The following is a 19,986-nucleotide window of genomic DNA, read 5'->3' on the forward strand; positions in this document are numbered from 1 at the left end:
TTTAAGAAACCCGCTCCTCTAAGGATGGCAGATGGGTCATGGTCTAGAGCCGAGTATTCATTCCGATTGGCAGGAGAAGCTGCGGGAAGACGGTGGGTTGGAGACGCCTTGTACGTTCCCACTCTTACCACGGATATGATTTTGGGTATGGATGTCATACGAGATCTCGGACTTGTGACGGTCGTGACGGAGGTGATAAGAATGGGCGTGGGTGAGTACTGTTCTGGTCAAGTGGGCCGCATGGACAGTGTCAAAATTGGTGACGAAGACCCCGAAGGCCCTTGCAATGGAAATCCCCGTCTGGTTCCTGATGCCAAATCATTCAGCACTATGGTGGCTGGTAGTGGCTAGAGCGAGAGTTTTTCTTTGTTTTAAGTTTGAGACCTGTGGTGTAGGGTTCACCATTGGGTTAGGGGTTGGAGTATTTTGTTTTGGCCGGAGTTCAAAGATTTTTTTTTCTTTTTGGCCGTTTTCTTTTTTTTTCATCCCGATGTAAGTGGGGGATGTAACGAGTTATTTTTCCTAGGGGGGTAAATATTTGCTATTTGGCCGCGCACCGATTGTTGAGGTAGGCAAGCGGCGGCGGCGAACCTGGCTAGCGCCCTTTGACCCGGCTTATCAGTGCCGATAAGCCTGGGATATCCTAGTTTCTCAGGATAGCCTAGGACAGACATTCTAGTCGTGGATCCCGGACAGTGAGGATAGTGTGGTGTCTTGTGGGTGGAGACGACTAGGATACGTCGGTGGTGTACGGTGTACGTAGAGAGGAGCGTACGTGACAGTGGTGTCGGAGTACGTTGGTGGTGTGATCGCGCCGAGTGTTGGTGTAAGTTGGGTGTTGAGACGCACTGTTGGTGAGTGGACGACGTTCCTTACATTTTGGTTTAAGATTTGATTTATTAATCTTACATTTTATCGGTTGAGTTGTAACTGTGCTGGTTAAAGCCTGATGGTAGTTAGTATTTACAGGTGTCAGGAATAATATTAAAGTATATTCCTGACGGTTCTGGGCAGGTGCTAGAGCGCAAATAATATAATTTATTTGACTGTAGTAGATGTTATTTTGCGTTGTACCTAGAGCTAGTTATATTACTAATAACTCTGAGGCCCGACAAACCTAGGCTGCACGATTTAGCGTGCGTAGTTGGAAGCACGAGGCCAGTAGGCTAGTAGCTAGTTTTATTAGCCTATTAACAGAAGCCCGGCTAAGCAATATAATGTTGATATAGTAGCAGTAGTGGTAGTAGCAGTAGGGTTGGTATTGATTAATCTTTTAATTATTTTAATTTAACCTGAACAGCTTGCTTAGTAATCCAACACGTTAGCTTGGTAGCTTGACCGTAAGCGGAGTACCGGCTATCAGATAATATATTTATCTAGTGTTTGGAACGTATTTAATATTTATTTATCTGCTACTAAGTAGCTCAATATTTTAATAGTGCAATTGCCATTTAGTTTTGCTTGGTTGGCTTGGTATTTATTGAGACCAGCTACTAGTGGTGTAGTCACTCTACCTATAGTGTACTTGTATATTATTATGTGGTACGATTATTGAGTGAAGTGTTTGATTGTTAGCTTGGGCATTAGAGTTGTGTATTGGATTATAGTGGCCTAGTAGACCCCGCCTGGTGATAACACGCGTTGTGGTTTTTATTGGCAAGTCGTCGTGTAACTCACCGTGTTTTAGGCACTCTGGGCTTAACTATTGGATAGTTAGGACGAAGCCCGAGTTGCGTAGTCAGCAACGACCCCCTAGGAGTGTGGAGAATCGGCGTAGGCCTGGTAGTGATTATTGCACGTTTGTTTTGGTGACTTGTTTTTTACTTGTTCACAGTGCCTGTGTATGAGCCAGTCCTATACCGGTTAGACCCGGCTTTTGGCCTAGTGGTTTCCCTGGCCTTGTCGCAGACCCTGGAACTTTACCCAGCCATTGTAGGCTGAGCTATCCCCGGCAAACGGTTGCGACTGCACTGCACTTTTAATATTATTTTCCCAGTGCAGAAAACATCGTCGCACATTTTTGAAACTAAGAGGTCCAATAAAATGTTGTTCCTTAAACCAAACACGGATGTGTAATTTACTTTGTACTTACACCAAACTTTTTTGTCACACTGAGTACCAATCACCCTGTATATATTGTGTACTTGTAACGTACTTCAAGTTACCGTAGCTTTTTCACATTTAGAGAAAAGGAGCTATTGTGTTTTTCTACAACACTGCTTTAATTTTACCATGGAGAATATCACAAAACTGAGCTGTACGCAAAACCCCTTTTGCTACTAAAATCAATTACATTTTTTTAACCATATTTCTTTACTCAATGGTTGGTGTGTAAGTTAATGTAAATACAATGATCTAAGTAACGAGTTCAAAAGTTCAGTAGTTAGGCTACGCCATAGGCCTATCTATTTTATGTGAAATCATTATTGTAAATTGTTTTTCTTTTTCTTTAATACAGTATCCTATGTTGTGCAATTCTTTTTTACTCATTAACTTAATATGTACGTTTTAAACTTGTAAGCGTATCATTTGAAAATAAAATGTTACAGTATACATGCATCAGCACATCATATAATTTTTACTAGACAGCCTTATAAGTTATCCTAGCTTTAAAGAAAGACATTTTTGAAACTAAGAGGTCCAATAAAATGTTGTTCCTCAAACCAAAGACGGATGTGTAACTATTTTATACGGCAGATTTAAAAATCAAATTTTTCTCTATACAATGATTTCATAGATGTATCATCACATGTATCATAAGTAAGTATTCACCTCCTGAGTTACCAAAAAACATACGTTTATCAAGGTGAGTAGTGGAGTTAAATTTAGTTTATAAATTAAATGGTGCATTTGACACAATTTTTACGGAATTTTTAAAGAACCAACATTGTCTTATTCGCATCCTGACCCCGTTGCAAGGCACGAGTATAGCGGCTAGAATTCTATAATTAATTATAACATCCATTCGTTTGTTTTAAAATTTGCCCGTCCATTAAAACTGCAATTATATGATTTATAAATACATGTTATAGAGGAAAAACTTCCTCAAAAGATTTCATAGATCCTAAGTTATAATACTAAGTTATATACTTATAATCGTAGTTCCTACAATATTACATTGAATAAAATTTATACGATAAACACCTCTTACATTCAAAACCGAAGTTTGATTAATCTGATTACTCATCTATTTTGGTGTTTTTAGGTAGCATATGAAAAAAGACATGAAAATTACAACGATGTAGTTCTAGTCACTATGTTTCACAACTTCGAGCCAGGTTGCAAGTATAAAGATTTCAACAACGAGGATTGCGTGGATTTAACAATAAATCGTGCACTATTGGTGAGTAATTAATATATGTATAAATGGTTAGAATTCTTTTAGTAAGACTATGCATAACAAGTTATAACATGTTGTAGCTCACGCTGATAATGGGCTTACACATTGACTATACAGGGTGTATATAAAGTCCCGCACGGGCTTAATATTTTTGGATAAGATAAAAATAAGGTAAGATTAAGATTTCCTTCTGACTCCTTGCGGAACGTCCCAATGATATGACAGAAAATTCGTAGTTCCTTGAAAAAGTCGATTTTTAAGTGTGGTGTTGATGAACCAAATCTAACTGATTTATCTATTGTCGTTCAGAAAATATTAAGCCCATGCGGGACTTTATATACACCCTGTTTAATACTAGTGTTATATAGTCAATGGCTTACATCAACAAAAAGGATAATTATGTAGATTGATTTCACAGCAATGAAAGCCAGTTGAGCGGAGCGATCACGTTTCATGGTTTTTTAATAAAGCAATAAATTAAAAAATATATATAGATATAATACAAAATACAAACTTTCATTAATTTAACTTATCAGTTTCGCTCAGAACTATCAACATCTATGTATAACAAGTTGCATAAGTAAAGAGGTTACTACATAACATACATACATAGCATCATTTGTATCGGTATTTTTTCCTGTGTTTGCTTACTAATGTCATCTGCTGAGCCCACAGTTCTGGTCAGTAGTGGCAATAGAAGAATATGAAGTAACTGGAGACGTTTTAGAGGCTATACGGGGGCATTTTTTTCTACGAGAAAAATTGGGGATAATTTTTTGGCCACCAAAACCAAAAATCCTTATCAAAAATCCTGACGTAAATATGACAATGGAAATAAGCGAGAAAGTCTGAACATTTTTATTAACCAAAGAGAAAACTGAATTAACACTGTGCTGCATTTCTTGAGCAATCATTGAAAGAGTAAATTTTCAAACTATGAAAACATAGGAAAGTCATAGAACACCACCAAGTAAAAGAAATTTAAACTATGTTGTTTTTTTAGAATTTATAATCTTTATTATGGACAACCTAATGCGGCTATGAGTGGGAAATTTTTGTAGGAAACACTAAAAAACTAGATCAGCTTTTGAAAAATGATAAGATATTTACAATAAATGTTGTTTATTTCAAACTGTTATGTACATCGTGAGTATTTCCATTATCTTTGAGTCGACTCTTTTAAAGTCATCGAAAACTATTTATTAGTTTTAAAATAACGCCTATAATACTTCGAAATTGCTCAAATTCGAGCAACAGGTACACTAGTATCTATTAAATGTATGTATCTGATAGCATAACACGGAAAAGTCACTCTAATTTCGTAACATCAAATAAAAAGTTTAAAGTAATTTTCGTCACTTTCAAAAGATTTATTCAAATTAAAATTACTTTCTTCCTCTTGTCGGTAGTTTTTTTACAGTTTGACAGTCTACACGCATTTTACATTTTACATTTTATCCATTCTAGAACATGATGGAAGTTTGTATGACTTAAAACAGGAGCAACTACAAACTCTGAAACATATTTTTCTGCACTCAGTTATTCTTTAAACTGTATATTTTAAAATTTAAATTAGGTTACTCATCTTTTCAGTCCAATCTATTTATGTGATGATTCAAATAGAAGATAATTATTTATTACACTGCATAACTCTTCTGTTTGTTATCTCGAATGTACATACAGGGTGTTAGGTAGTCAGTGTCAAAGATTGTCTGACATTATTATACACCTAAATTATGTTAAAGATACGCAATTTGGATATTTGTATCTCATACGAAGTGAGGACGAACGAAGCAATCCTTGATGATGTGGAAAATAATCTAGCACTATAGCACAGAAAACATACTTTATAGTGTGTATACCGTAAGGTGGCGCACGGGCCCATCAGCTACCAGGGTTGGTCATTAACTCCCCTAGGCGCTCACAGCTGTTTCCTTGATTAGTCACCAACTAGCATCTCAAATAAAATAACTTATTTCTTTTTCTTTCTCATAATACCTCAATAAAAATATAATATTCGTAAACTTTTAAAAATACTGAGAATATTTACATAAAACAATATGTGTTTCAATTTAAAAATTCAAAATTGCCGAGGTTTAACATTTCAATTGTAATATAATTTACTTTGACAACACTATTTTTCACTTGATACAATTTGAGACAATATTTAATTTTTTCTATACTATACTGGAAAAGGGAAGTGTTTAAAAAATATATTACACTAAGTTATTTAATAATTTAAAATGCCATTATACAGGCTACTCTACTGATTGAAAATATATGTCGTAATGTTAATATTATTAAGTAAAGCACTTTTTAATTTTTTATGAGTGAGTTGGGCTGTAATGTTGTATGAATTACAACAGGATTTTTAGGGTTTTTAATAAGTATTTGTATTGTTATAAGGACATTTAAAGCAATAATTGATTTTGTAAATGTTTTGTTATATATTCTAAATGATGTTTTAAAACGTGCTATGAATGTTTTGGTTTAGCTATCTTGTTGTGACTGATTCAGTAATATTTAAAAAAGAACTGAATTTAATGTGCTAAACTATTTTTTTTTCTGAAAGTCTAGGTCAATTATAAATTTGGCCACAGTTTGTAAATATGCTTTTACTTTGAATATATTTGTATAAATGATACATAGTGTATCTAGTCCATTTAATGACACTTTGGCTGATTAAATAGGATGAGATAACACAGTTTTATACCATCCATCCCTTTTCAAAGTACTTAAAAAAATATCTTCTCAAGATTACGATAACATACGAAGTTTTACACTCTCTCTGAAACGGTTGCGAGTGCCGAGGGGAGATAAGTTACCGACCCAGGTAGCTGATGGGCCCTTGCGCCACCCTACGGTATACAGACTGTAAGTACTAGGGACGTTGCCAGAGATATTAATATTGCTAATTAAAAATGTAGGGACGTTTTGAAAAAAAAACACGTTCCAATCTTTCCAGCATTTGACACCTGTTCAAGAAGAATCTGACTTTGCCCCAAGAGTTATTCCAACTACTCCTTAATACTGACATAAAGAAGTATAATTTAATCAAAAATATTCTATGGCCTGACGAATCATTAAACAAGATCTTTTAAATCAAGACTCTAAAGGCACATCTTTTCCATTACTTTATCTGGTTTTATCAAATTAAATGATTTTTTTTCCTTTACAATAGTTTAAATCATAAATAAGAGGTAGCACTTATTTAAATATTACTGACTTGTGTGTGTATCAAATACTCTACTTGGTATTCAGTGCACTAATACTAGCTTAAATTGTAATAAGATTTACGTTTTTACAATTTTTACTTGAGGTATACCTAGTGATGTAAAATACCCAGGTATTTAAAACTTGGGGTAAATACCCTGGGTATTTCCCGGGTAATTACCCAAAATCCATAAATACCCGGGTATTTTGGGTATTTATGAAATCGATTGAAATTCGTTTTTATCTACCCCTAAATGTGTTATTGTTATCATTACATGATAAATTAGGATAGTCTACACCTTTTATAGTAACTTGAAGCTTTGCTAGTACCTTTTATTTAATGATTTAGCACTTTTTTTATGAAATGAAGACAACACCTCATCAGAGAAATAGTGAACCTAAACCTAATTCTACTGTTATTAAATTATGATAGTTAAAATTTGTATTGTGTAAATGGCTTGGAAGGCTAGACAGACCCGAGGCCTGATTGATATAGGCCTAGGCAGAATGGCAGAATACTGAAAGTACAGTAGACTCCGTCTTATCCGGACCGAGGCTAGTCCAGATAACGGTTTTTCTGGTTAAACCGACGTCCCCAAAAACTTGTTAAAACGGAAACCGTGGACCAGTACTGTCATATTCGACTTTAATTTAGGAGAGCATTGTATTTAGATACGTGATCACTGGTCTCAAATCTTTCCCACGAGAACAGTAGTTTTAGTACCGCTCACTTCTTGCCAATCTAGTCAGGTTAAACCAATGGGCTGATAAAAATTGTCCGGTACAACGCAAAATAATATCTACTACAGCCAATTAAATATATTATTTGCGCTTTAGCACCTGCCCAGAACCGTCAGGAATATACTTTAATATTATTCCTGACTAATAAATAAATCCTAACTATCGTCAGGCTTTGGCTAGCACGGTTACAACTCAAACAATGAAATCAGAGATGAATGTTTTAGTAACAACTATCAGCTCTTAAACCAAAATGTAAGGAACGTCGTCCACTCACCAATAGTGGGTCTGTACCCAACTTACACCAACACTCGGCGCGATCACACCACCAGCATACTCCGACACCACTGTCACGTACACCACTGGACGTCTCACTAGACACACGCTCGCTCTTCACTGCACGGGATCCACGACTCGAATGTCTGTCCTATACTGTCCTGAAGATCTAGGATATCCCAGGCTTATCGGCACTGATAAGCCGGGTCAAAGGGCGCTCGCTAGCCTCGCTGCCGCCGCTCGCTCACCTCAACAATCGGTGCGCGGCCAAATAGCAAAAATATACCCCCCTAGGGAAAATAACTCGTTACATCCCCCACTTACATCGGGATGAAAAAAAAAGAAAACGGCCAAAAGAAAAAAAAATCTTTGAACTCCGGCCAAAACAAAATACTCCGGCTCTTAACCCAATGATTCCTCTTTTACCACGGGTCTCAAAGCAAAACAAAAACAAAACTACTTGATTAAACAAAACATCAAAAGAATAGCAAGCACAAACATGCTATCTAACCAACCAAGAATGACTAAGCATCGGTTCTTTCATGGTAGGTCTTAAGGTCTTTAACATGGACGACATGGGTCTCTCTCCTACCCTCGTCCTTTACCTCATACATATTAGGGGCCACTCGCTTGACTACGGTACAAGGACCCTGAAACTTAGGGGCCAGTTTGCCCACTATAGCTTCAGCCGCTGAGGACAAGACATGTAGTCTTCTCATGACTTGATCACCTTGATGGTATTGCACCTCACGTCGTCTAAGATTATAATATTTAGACTGGCGCTGGAAAGCCCTCCTCAAGTTCTGTCAACAACTATCGTACAACCTCTTAAACGCCCGCTCCCGGTCACTATATAGCTCATCCACGGTTCTCTCACGGTCATCTCCCGGCTCCGGTCCTGTGGTCAGAGACGACCCGATTGCCCTAGGTAGCCTGAGATCTCTCCCAAAACAAAGTTTGGCAGGTGAAAACCCAGTGGAGTCGTGAACGGCGGTGTTCATCGCGTACTGGAACTCGGCAATGAGTGCATCCCAAGTACGATGATTATCCTGAACGAACTGGGCTATCATAGTTTTGATAACCAGGTTCGGCCGTTCAACCGGATTGGACTGCGGGCTGTAAGGGGCAGTCTGACGGAACTCGATTCCCCACTATTTCGTCAGGTCTCGGAACACCTTAGAGACGAACTGGGTTCCATTGTCACTCATAAGAATCACAGGGGCGCCAAAACGCAGCAATAGCCCGTCCTTGAATGCACTAGCTACAGCCTTGGCCGTAGCTGACCGTTGGGGTCTTATTTCAACCCACTTGCTAAACAGGTCTTGGAAAACTGCAAGAAAACGATGCCCACCTTTGGATCTGGGGAATGGACCCATCAAGTCGACCGACACCGAATGCCAAGGTCCTTGAGGGTTTCGAAAGTACATTTGTCCTGCCGGTTTCTGCTGCAACACCTTGAATTCCTGGCACGCGACACAGGACCTAACGTATTCTTTCACGGCACGACGCCAACCCGGCCAGAAATAGTTTTCCCCAACCCGGGCAATTGTTTTCTTAACTCCCAGGTGGCCCGCCATAGGAGAGTCATGGTTCTCTACCAACACATCCTTAACCTTAGATGGTGGTACACAAGTCCTCCATACCACTCCGCCTTCATCGTTCTTATCTTTCCCAAGACGCCTGTATAACTCCCCATCCCTAATACAATAACTCGGGACACGTCTGGGATTGGACAACACACACTCTTTAGTTCGCTGGTACCATGTGCCATCTTCTGGCTGCATACCCTCGGTCTCTAATTCGGCCTCTCGTGGGTCTCCTCCCATCACAGCTACATCAGCCGGGGTATCGTCATCTTCTCCACCCACGGGCTGACGGGAGAGAGCATCTGCAACACGATTCAATGTACCCTTGCGGTACCGGATCTCGAAATCATGCTGTTGCAACTCCATAACCCAACGAGCAAGCCGACCGGACGGTTCTTGCAGCTTCATCAACCATCTCAATGCCACATGGTCCGTTATGGCCACGAAGCGATAACCCTCCAGATATGGTCGGAACTTCCGCACCGCCCAGACCAGAGCCAAACACTCCTTCTCGGTAGTCGTATATTTCCGCTCGTGGTCTGTTAATAGACGGCTCGCGTATGCAACTACGGCCTCTTTACCAACCTCTTTGCGGTCTTGCGTCAAAGCCGCACCAAGGCCATCGTTTGAGGCATCTACTTGCAGCACAAACGTCTTAGAAAAATCCGGGCATGCCAAAACTGGTGTTGAGCTCAGGCGGTTCTTCATTGCTTCGAAAGCAATCTCCTGATCTGAGCCCCACTGCCATTTCTCCCCCTTCTTTAATAACTTGGTCAAAGGCCTGACCAACGACGCAAATCCGTCAACAAATCTCCTGTACCAGCTGGCCAGCCCAAGAAAACTTCGAAGGTTCCTCACGCTTCGCGGTGTAGGAAAGTCATTGATTGCCCTGACCTTCTCTGGATCGGTTGCGATCCCAGCATCGCTGACTACGTGACCCAGGTATTTTAACCGGGTCTTACAAAAATGACACTTGTCAGGATTCAGGCGCAATCCCGCCCCTCTCAATCTGGCGAAGACGGTCCTCAACAATTCCAGATGTTTCTCAAAAGTTTCAGAAACCAAGACCAAGTCATCCAGATACGCAAACGCCGATGGTTCTAGGTTCGGGCCGATCACCCTGTTCAGCAAACGCTGAAACGTGGCCCCCGCTGAATGCAAACCAAAAGGCATTACTTTAAACTGGAATAAGCCAACCCCGGGTACCGTGAAGGCTGTAACCGGGCGACTCCGTTCATTGACAGGCACCTGCCAATAACCACGGTACAAGTCGAGAGTACTTATGTACCGGGCCCGCCGAAGCTTTTCTAAAATGGCGTTTATCCTCGGCAGGGGGTAAGCGTCCGGCACGCTGGCCTCATTAACCTTTCGCAAATTAAGGCACATCCTAAATTTGCCAGAGGCCTTCTTTACCAGCACGATCGGTGAGCTCCATGGAGACGAAGAAGGTTCGATAATCCCATCCTTCAACATAACCTCCACCTCCCCATTAACCACAGCTTGCATAGCTGGATTTCTCGGGTAATGCCTCTGCTTCACCGGAACCACTCCCTCTTTCAGCCTAATAACGTGCTCCAAGAGATGGGTCTTCCCGGGCACATCGTCAAATTATGACAGCTCTCCCTTCAAGAAGATCGCCAACGACTGACTTTGGGTCTCCGTCAACGGCTTTATCACTCCCTCGCTCTTGACGTCATCACAAGCGGGATCATAATCCACGCCACTACCCGCCAACGAAGTGTCAGATACTTCGGCTTCAGGAATAAGACGGGGATCTCCATCGTCAGGGCCTCTGGGGTCTTGGTCACTAATTTCGACTGTATCTAGGCAGCCCACTTGACCAGAACAGTCCTCACCCACGCCCATTCTTATCACCTCCGTCACGACCGTCACAAATCCGAGATGTCGTATGACATCCATACCCAAAATCATATCCGTGGTAAGAGTGGGAACGTACAAGGCGTCTCCAACCCACCGTCTTCCCGCAGCCTCTCCTGCCAATCGGAACGAATACTCGGCCCTAGACCGCGACCCATCTGCCATCCTTAGAGGAGAGGGTTTCTTAAAAGGTTCTACCCCCTGGCGTTGAAGATGATCGGCGACTTCTCGCCCAACCAGGTTAACTACGGACCCAGTGTCCAATAACGCCTTAAAAACGCTGCCCATCAGCACAACTTCAACAAAGGGCCTTGTCTCCGAACCCAGCCGGTTCTCGTCTACCCCACCAACCAGGCTGTTTAGTTTTCCAAGCCACTCGGACCAGTCTTCTGAGGTCGTTCGTTTTGGGTGGCCTTGCCCAGTTGACCTCCTGATGTCTGGGCTGGCCTGCCGTTTCCCGCCCGACATCCACACTGACTCACCGTCAAACCAGGTTTCCCACACCCATAACAGGAGACGGTCCTTGATTTACCACATTCTCGGGCAAAGTGACCAATCTCCAGGCACCTAAAACATTTCACCGTCCCCTGTGGACCCTCAGGCGCTCTAGCTGCTGTCACGGGCCGTTGACCGTGGACCCGATCCGACTTTAAAGCTACCCGTCCACGCGACTCGGCTTCCGGAGATGGTCTCTCGAAACTCCGCTTCTCGACGGCGGCAGGTTCGGCGCGCTTCTCCACCTTCTTTTTGGGCGTGTAGGCGGTTTCCAAAACCAGCGCTACTTTCGGAGAAGGAGGAGGTCGGAAGGCTGCCTTCTCGCGCATATAAGCCTCATAATCTTCGGCCAACTCAACCATCTCGGCCAGGTTCCTGAAGTCACGCCGGCGTACCATGAGTTTGTATTCCGGACGCATGTTGCTGTAGATTAAGTCTAATCTACCATGCTCCGACAACGTACCGCTACGCCTAAGCAAGGTACTTATGGCAACAACGTAGTCCCGGAAGTGCTCGCCTTCACCCTGTGTCCTTTTCCGGATCTCCTCAACCAAATTCCTCTGATAACCAGGTGGAAGGAACTGGATCTCAAATTGATGCCGAAAAGCTTCGAAGGAATACAGGAACTCCTTACAGTTCCTGTACCAAAGAAGTGCTGAGCCTTGCAACAGCTCCGGCAGCGCTCTGAGCAGGTCCTCCGACGATATAGAGTACGAGGCCATCAGCTCTTCAAGGCGCTCCAGGAATGACACTGGGTCTCGTCGGCAATCAAACCTCAAACCCCACTTCCGTACCGTGTTGCATACTTTGGAGCAATCCTTTGGCTCCACCCTGCTGGCCTCATCCGAGAGTATACCCGAGCCTCGTGGCAGCTCCAAGCTAGAAGGACGGACTGGTCTCTCTGAATAATCGTTAGGTCGCTGCCATCCCTCGGGTCTACTTGGTAACCCAAAGGTAGGCGTGGGAGCAGCCACAACAGGGGACGGGGGACGTAGGGTTGGCGGGTCTTCCGAACCCATAACCGACCCCATTGCTCGGCGAGCCCCTCGCCTGCCGCACCACCAATGCAAGTTGTTCTCGAAGAGTCCGGGTATCAGTCTCCAAAGACAACCCAAGAATCTCTTTGACCGCCTCTAACTCCCTGCTAATTCCTACTACCTCGGCTTGGTCAGATTCCGTATTACCCAGTACCTGAGGTACGGTTCTCGGGGGGTCAGGAAGCTCCACAGTTGTAGTAGCCGGCGGTACATATGTCGGTGCAGCAGCCCCAGCCGTACACAGCCTATCATCGCTGTACCGACGGGCATTCCGCTGCTTCCAAAACGATGAAAATCTCTGCCGTAATTCCGCAGAAGTCCCAGTGGTCACCAAACCATACTGGTCCATCGTCCCCATGAGCTCCCCTTTCGAGAGGTCATATATCCAACCCACGCGACCGTCCCGGGGCTGCGACCCCAAGGACATAGTCGCTGGCGCGGGATAGGTCAGAGACGTTGTCACCGTCGTAGCCACTACCGAAGAAATTGTCGGCCAAACGGGCGAAGACGCTGGCCACAATGACGATGTCGTCATCACCGACAGTTCGGAGCTAACCCCAGAACTAGTCGTAGCAATAGCAGACGTAATAGGCGTACCGCCCAGCACAGACGTCGTACTCGTAGTCACAACCATATTTAAAATTCAAATACTACGACTAATCCGCAAAAATAAGAGCGAAACCGATTAAAATCTATTTAACACCGTGCTATTAAATCAAACCAATTATAGGTGTGAAAGTCAAACCACAAATACACAATAAGGGTTCTCACTCAAATAATATTCAATGATAAAGCTCAATTAATTAGCAAAATTAAAATTACTAACTAATATCTATGTATACAACCACTAAATAAATTAGGGTTCACAACACACAACGCTGTAACAGAAAACAGGTTAGGCCTACCCAACCGACTATAAAATCACAGCAGGTCTGCCTAAAACTCTGCTCAACAGCTCAGGTCCGCAGCCAATCTGCACAAGTCCGCAGCAAATCTGCACAAATAAAATTATTTTGTTCGGGCGCCGTTAATACGTCAGCAACTCAGCACCACTGCCAACCTCAGTCCCTGTTCGCAGGCGCCATCTTGCGACGAGCCTACAATGGCTGGGCCATCTTGCGACGCTACCTTCTGCACTGGAAAAATAATATTAAAAGTGCAGTCGCAACCGTTTGCCGGGGATAGCTCAGCCTACGATGGCTGGGTAAAGTTCCAGGGTCTGCGATAAGGTCAGGGAAACCACTAGGCCAAAAGCCGGGTCTAACCGGTATAGGACTGGCTCATACACGGGCACTGTGAACAAGTCAAAAACAAGTCACCAAAACAAACGAGCAATAATCACTACCAGGCCTACGCCGATTCTCCACACTCCTAGGGGGTCGTTGCTGACTACGCAACTCGGGCTTCGTCCTAACTATCCAATAGTTAAGCCCAGAGTGCCTAAAACACGGTGAGGTACACGACGACTTACCAATAAAAACCACAACGCGTGTTATCACCAGGCGGGGTCTACTAGGCCACTATAATCCAATACACAACTCTAATGCCCAAGCTAAGAATCAAACAGTCCACTCGATACTAATACCATATAATAATATACAAGTATACTATAGACAGAGTGACTACACCGCTAGTAGCTGGTCTCAATAAATACCAAGCTAAACAAGCAAAACTATATGTAAATTGCAATAGCCTACTATTAAATTATTGAGCAACTTGGTAGCAGATGAATAAATATTAAATACGTTCCAAACACTAGATAAATATATTATCTGATAGCCGGTACTCCGCTATCCAAGCTACCAAGCTAACGTGTTGGATTACTAAGCAAGCTGTTCAGGTTTAAGTAAAATAATCAAATGATTAATTAATAACAACCCTACTGCTACTACTACGACATCAACGTTATATTACTTAGCTGGGCTTCTGTTAACAGGCTAATACAATTAGCTACTAGCCTACTGGCCGCGTGCTTCCAACTACGCACGCCAAATCGTGCAGCCTAGGTTTGTCGGGCCTTACAGTTATTAGTAATATAACTAACTCTAGGTACAACGCAAAATAATATCTACTACAGCCAATTAAATATATTATTTGCGCTTTAGCACCTGCCCAGAACCGTCAGGAATATACTTTAATATTATTCCTGACTAATAAATAAATCCTAACTATCGTCAGGCTTTGGCTAGCACGGTTACAACTCAAACAATGAAATCAGAGATGAATGTTTTAGTAACAACTATCAGCTCTTAAACCAAAATGTAAGGAACGTCGTCCACTCACCAATAGTGGGTCTGTACCCAACTTACACCAACACTCGGCGCGATCACACCACCAGCATTCTCCGACACCACTGTCACGTACACCACTGGACGTCTCACTAGACACACGCTCGCTCTTCACTGCACGGGATCCACGACTCGAATGTCTGTCCTATACTGTCCTGAAGATCTAGGATATCCCAGGCTTATCGGCACCGATAAGCCGGGTCAAAGGGCGCTCGCTAGCCTCGCTGCCGCCGCTCGCTCACCTCAACAATCGGTGCGCGGCCAAATAGCAAAAATATACCCCCCTAACTCGTTACATGCTATAGATTCAAATTTTTTATATCACAAGTTTATGAAATTAGTTTTTTTTTATTTTGATACCAACAAAAGATCTAGAACAAAAATATTATTAAATCCTGCCATCCTACAGTTTGAATTTTAATTATTTTCTTAAGTTGTTTACACATAGGCCACTACTAGGTTAAATTTTCCTGTCTTTCTAAATAATAATTATTATTTTACAAATAATTTTTCTTCACTTTTAATAAAATAAATTCATCTATCATAGAAATTAAAAAAATCATAAGTAGTCGGGACCAGTGCAACCATGCGACCAGGGTATTTATGCCGATTATGCTTTATGCTCAGAGCTGGGTATTTATGGCGATCATACCGAGAAGTAAAATGCTAGTAGTGACCATATGAAATTTTGTTTAACACATTTTATTATCATTTTGCTATCCTTACAAGGTAATAATTGCAAAAAAAATCTCAATCTTCTCTAACTTTAATACAAATTATAAATACCCAGTTTTTGGGTAAATACCCAATTTATATTTACCTACCCAATACAATACAATACAATACAAATCATCTTTATTCATCAAGTATTTTATAGCAAATACATGAATTGCGTCACAGAAAGGAAAAGAGAAACAAAAAATTAGGAATACAAGTATCCTAAATAATAGATTACAAACATAAATTAAAATATAACACATTTCTAATCATTTAAATTCCAAAACTCTTCTATTGAATATAATGATTTAGATTGCAAATAGTTTTTCAATAGTTTTTTAAAGTTGCTGTAATTATGTTCATTAAAAATATTTTTGGGTAGGCTAAATAAAAATTTGTTGCCAATGAAACTGGTCTTTTTCTCAAATAACTTCAATCTGTGTTGTTCTACATGCCTGGTGTAAATACCCACTAGGTATTTACCCGGCCCACATCACTAGGTATACCTCATCATATGAGTACCTACCTTCACTAAAAGCGCTCTTGTAATAATTGGCATGAAAAAATATCGAAATTATGTTTAACCCAATATACCTTAGGCGAAAATAAAGTCACATGTTGTATATCATTTTGACGCTTAAATAGCGTAGAAGCTTGTAAACTATTTGAAAGTGTTTAACAAGACGCATATCGTTCTTAAAAAAGTCGAGTCACTCTTTTTTATTGGTTTTTCAAAATTCTTTTTCGAGTCATTTCATATGGATCAAAGTTTTATATGGATTTAGATGTAACAAACCATATTTCCTGATAGAATATTTAATGTAGATTCTAAAACAAGTTGTTTAAAACAACTAAATAACAAGCCGTTATTTAGGCTTAAAGTTAAAAAAAATGAGATTCTATTAGGAAATGTCGACCAATTTTAACAATTTAAAAACGGCTGATGGCGAAAGTAGGAGTGGATATAAATGTCCAAATGGCATATTTTTATCGCAATTTCGGGCGTATACTAATGACGAGAATCTTTGACACTGACTGCCAAACACCCTGAGGAGTCCTTTAGTAAAATCTTGACAATATTTGTTTTCACAAACAATTCTGAAAAACAATCAAACTTTCCTTTATTACTAGCTAACGGTCAATTATATCGAAATAGTGTATATAACAACATTTTTAGCAGAGCTTTGGTAAAGAATAATGAAATAGGGTGAATAGTTCCAGAGATACAGTTGGTTTTCTAAAAAATCAACATCCGCCATCATGGATTGGCCACAATTTCTATTAGCTATTACTTTGAGATGGCAATCATGGTCTTTTGACATTCTAGACTCGTCTAACTTTGAAGAAAAGGAAAATTGGTACCCCCAAAGTATACCGACATCTTGCCTGGGTTATGGACTACAGTTAAATCATGTTAAATTTGGGAAAGAGTGGTTTTTTGCTTATACAAAAAAGCTGTATCTCGTTTAAGTTTATAAAATACAGGGAGATTCACACGAAATTTGAGCTCTAAGAGAAGCCATTTTTGTGGCTATTTTGTAAAAACCAAAATACATATTGTTAATGTACGATTACATTTTTTTTTATTAAGATGCAATTTAGAAACTACGTTAATTTATTCCTTGCATTTCTTCTCCAAAATCACTTGTTTAGGAACTACCACATGCAGAATGTAGCCTACAAAAAAGGGACTTTTTACAAATTTTAACACGCTGTAACTCCTAAACGGGTAGTTTAAGAAAAAAAATTTAACGAATAAAAATGTTTTTAAATGTACTTTTAAAATCATCAAAAAATACAAGGTGTCCCAAAGTACGGCATCTGCCATATTGAAAAATATCGGAAATTTAAATAAGTGGAATTCATATTTTTCATGTCATAAGAAAATAGTTGAAGTCCCCCAAACAATCCTATTCCAATGAATACAATTGCCTATACATCGCCTATTAATGAGCAATGTTTGCTTGAATGTATGTATGCAAGCTTGTATGCTTGCTCAAAGATCTCGAAAACGACGATTTCCTTCAAATGTTTTTAATTATTTATTTATAACCTAAATACGTGATTGATGACAGCCCCTAGTAGCACAATAATATATTAAATAGATATTTAAAATCTATTGTATAAATTGAAAGTGCGTATTAATGCGCCTTTTATATAATATTTAAAATATATTTAACACGAAAAAATATGTTTTTGAATCAATTATATTCAAAAATATGTTCCAATAATATATTTTAGTGAATAATATTTAAATAAAAATGTATATAATATCACTCCAAACCATCTCATGGGGCCTAAACATAAAAACACAAAATAATAAAGATTTATATGAAAATCACAATTATAAATTGAGTATATTGATTAAATAGTTCATAAAACAGATTTTGAAAAGAACTAGATTTTTTTCCAGATGGGTCTCGAACTTGATTTCTTTGACTTATGAGCCTCTTACCTTACCTCTGAGCTATCTGTGATTGTTGATAGTCTCAGTTTTAAAATGGTGAAAGAGTAGTTGCAATACAGTTGCAATAAATATATTTTTGATAACTACAGTATAATATGAGTTAATCTGTTTAGGCATCAACTAGTTGAGTTGAATAACGCTGTAGTGAATCGTGAGCAGTGCCCGCGGATACAAATACAGTAAACTACAAAAGTTTATTTAAATACTATAACCAATATTAGGTAGTTTATGACATAAGTAAATCAATTAACTATTTTTAGAACAACATATACAATCTTCATTAGTTCCTTAAAAGGTCACCAGTCACTAGCACCCTTTGCTTTGTAGCCAATAATTCGAGATTTCCATGATCACATTCATTGTCACATATTGCAATTAAAAAAATAAAACCCATCAACACCTTTTTCGTTTGACCCACATGTAGCTGTCGAACATGTATACTCCCTCTTAACTATATGCGTATTTTTTTCTTTACGTGCGTGATATAGTGACACCATACAGAGTATGCATTATTATTTACTTAATTTTAACGCTTTCACATTCGCAACATTCATAAAAAATGCATGTATAAACTGATAGACACTATAAAAAAATAAAAAGTTGCTATTAATTAATTTGCCAATTAAGATAGATTATATACAGGGTGGCTGAAAAGTAACTTGCACCCCCCTTAACTTTTCAACCATTTGAGATATTTGAAATCAGTTTGCGGCAACCTTCTTAGATATGAGGGGCTACAATATTTATGGTCGATCTTGAAAATTTTGCCCTTAGGGGTAGCGGGGGTGGGGGGTAGCTCAAAATTTTCAAATGACAAGTATAGTCAAGTTCGGTATCATTTTACAGGTCTTGACGAAACATAAACATTGACACAAAGAAAACCAAAATTGGCTCACTAATAACAAAATGGCGTCCAAAAACGTTTCAAACCCAAATAACCATGAGTGGCAAAAAAAACTAACTTGCACCCTCTTTAGATTTTTAACTATTTGAGATATTTGAAATCGGTTTACGGCAACTTGTTTGGAAATGAAGGGCTACAATAATTTTGGTCAGTCTTCAAAATTTAGCCCTTGGGTAGCGGTGGTAGGGGGTAGCTCAAAATTTTCAAATAGCAAGCATAGTCGAGTTTGGTAGCATTTTACAGGTCTTGACGAAACATAACAAATAACATAAAGAAAATAGAAATCGGACAATTAATAACAAAATAGCAGCTAAAAATGATTGAGGCAATGGTTATTTAAAGTAATTTTGAACTTCCATTTTCTTATTAATGGTCCGATTTCTATTTTCTTTGTGTTAATTGTTATGTTTCGTCAAGACCTACAAAATTATACCAAACTGGACTATACTTGCTATTTGAAAATTTGAGCTACCCCCCTACCCCTAAGGGCAAATATTATTGTAGCCCTTTGTATCCAAACAAGTTGCCGCAAACCGATTTCAAATATCTCATACAGTTAAAAAGTTAAAGAGGGTGCAAGTTAATTTTTTTGACACCCTCATGGTTATTTGGATTTGAAACATTTTAGGGCGCCATTTTGTTATTAGTGAGCCGATTTTGGTTTTCTTTATGTCAATGTTTATGTTTCGTCGAGACCTACAAAATGATACCAAACTCGACTATACTTGAATAATTATTTCTATACTATTTGAAAATTTTAAGCTATCCTCTACCCCCACTACTCCTAAGGGCAAAATTTTCAAAATTGGCCATAATTATTGTAGCCCCTCATATCTAAGAAGGTTGCCGCAAACTGATTTCAAATATCTCAAAAGTTACTTTTCAGCCACCCTCTATATTCTACAAATATATTATTGTTTTATTAATAAAAATATCTGACGTTTTTCAAAATATATATCTTAAATATATTTATAAATACATGAAATATATAATACAGTTTCAAAAATATTATATTTTAAAATGTTCTCAAAACATAAAATTGTTAAA

The 19,986-nt window shown here is 39.6% G+C and overlaps 1 protein-coding gene across 1 annotated transcript in view; it reads left to right on the forward strand.

The window, feature by feature from the left end:
• Window positions 1-19,986, forward strand: part of LOC128995989 (uncharacterized) — a 71,189-nt gene that overhangs the window by 46,017 nt on the left and 5,186 nt on the right. Inside the window, exon 10 of the mRNA XM_054421091.1 lies at window positions 3,206-3,343. Coding sequence (XP_054277066.1) covers window positions 3,206-3,343 — 138 coding nt within the window. The remainder of the gene's footprint in view (window positions 1-3,205; window positions 3,344-19,986) is intronic.

Source organism: Macrosteles quadrilineatus, unplaced genomic scaffold, assembly GCF_028750875.1.
Source record: "Macrosteles quadrilineatus isolate MER2022 unplaced genomic scaffold, UCM_ALF_1.0 Scaffold_5__1_contigs__length_97177068, whole genome shotgun sequence".
NCBI lineage: Eukaryota > Metazoa > Arthropoda > Insecta > Hemiptera > Cicadellidae > Macrosteles > Macrosteles quadrilineatus.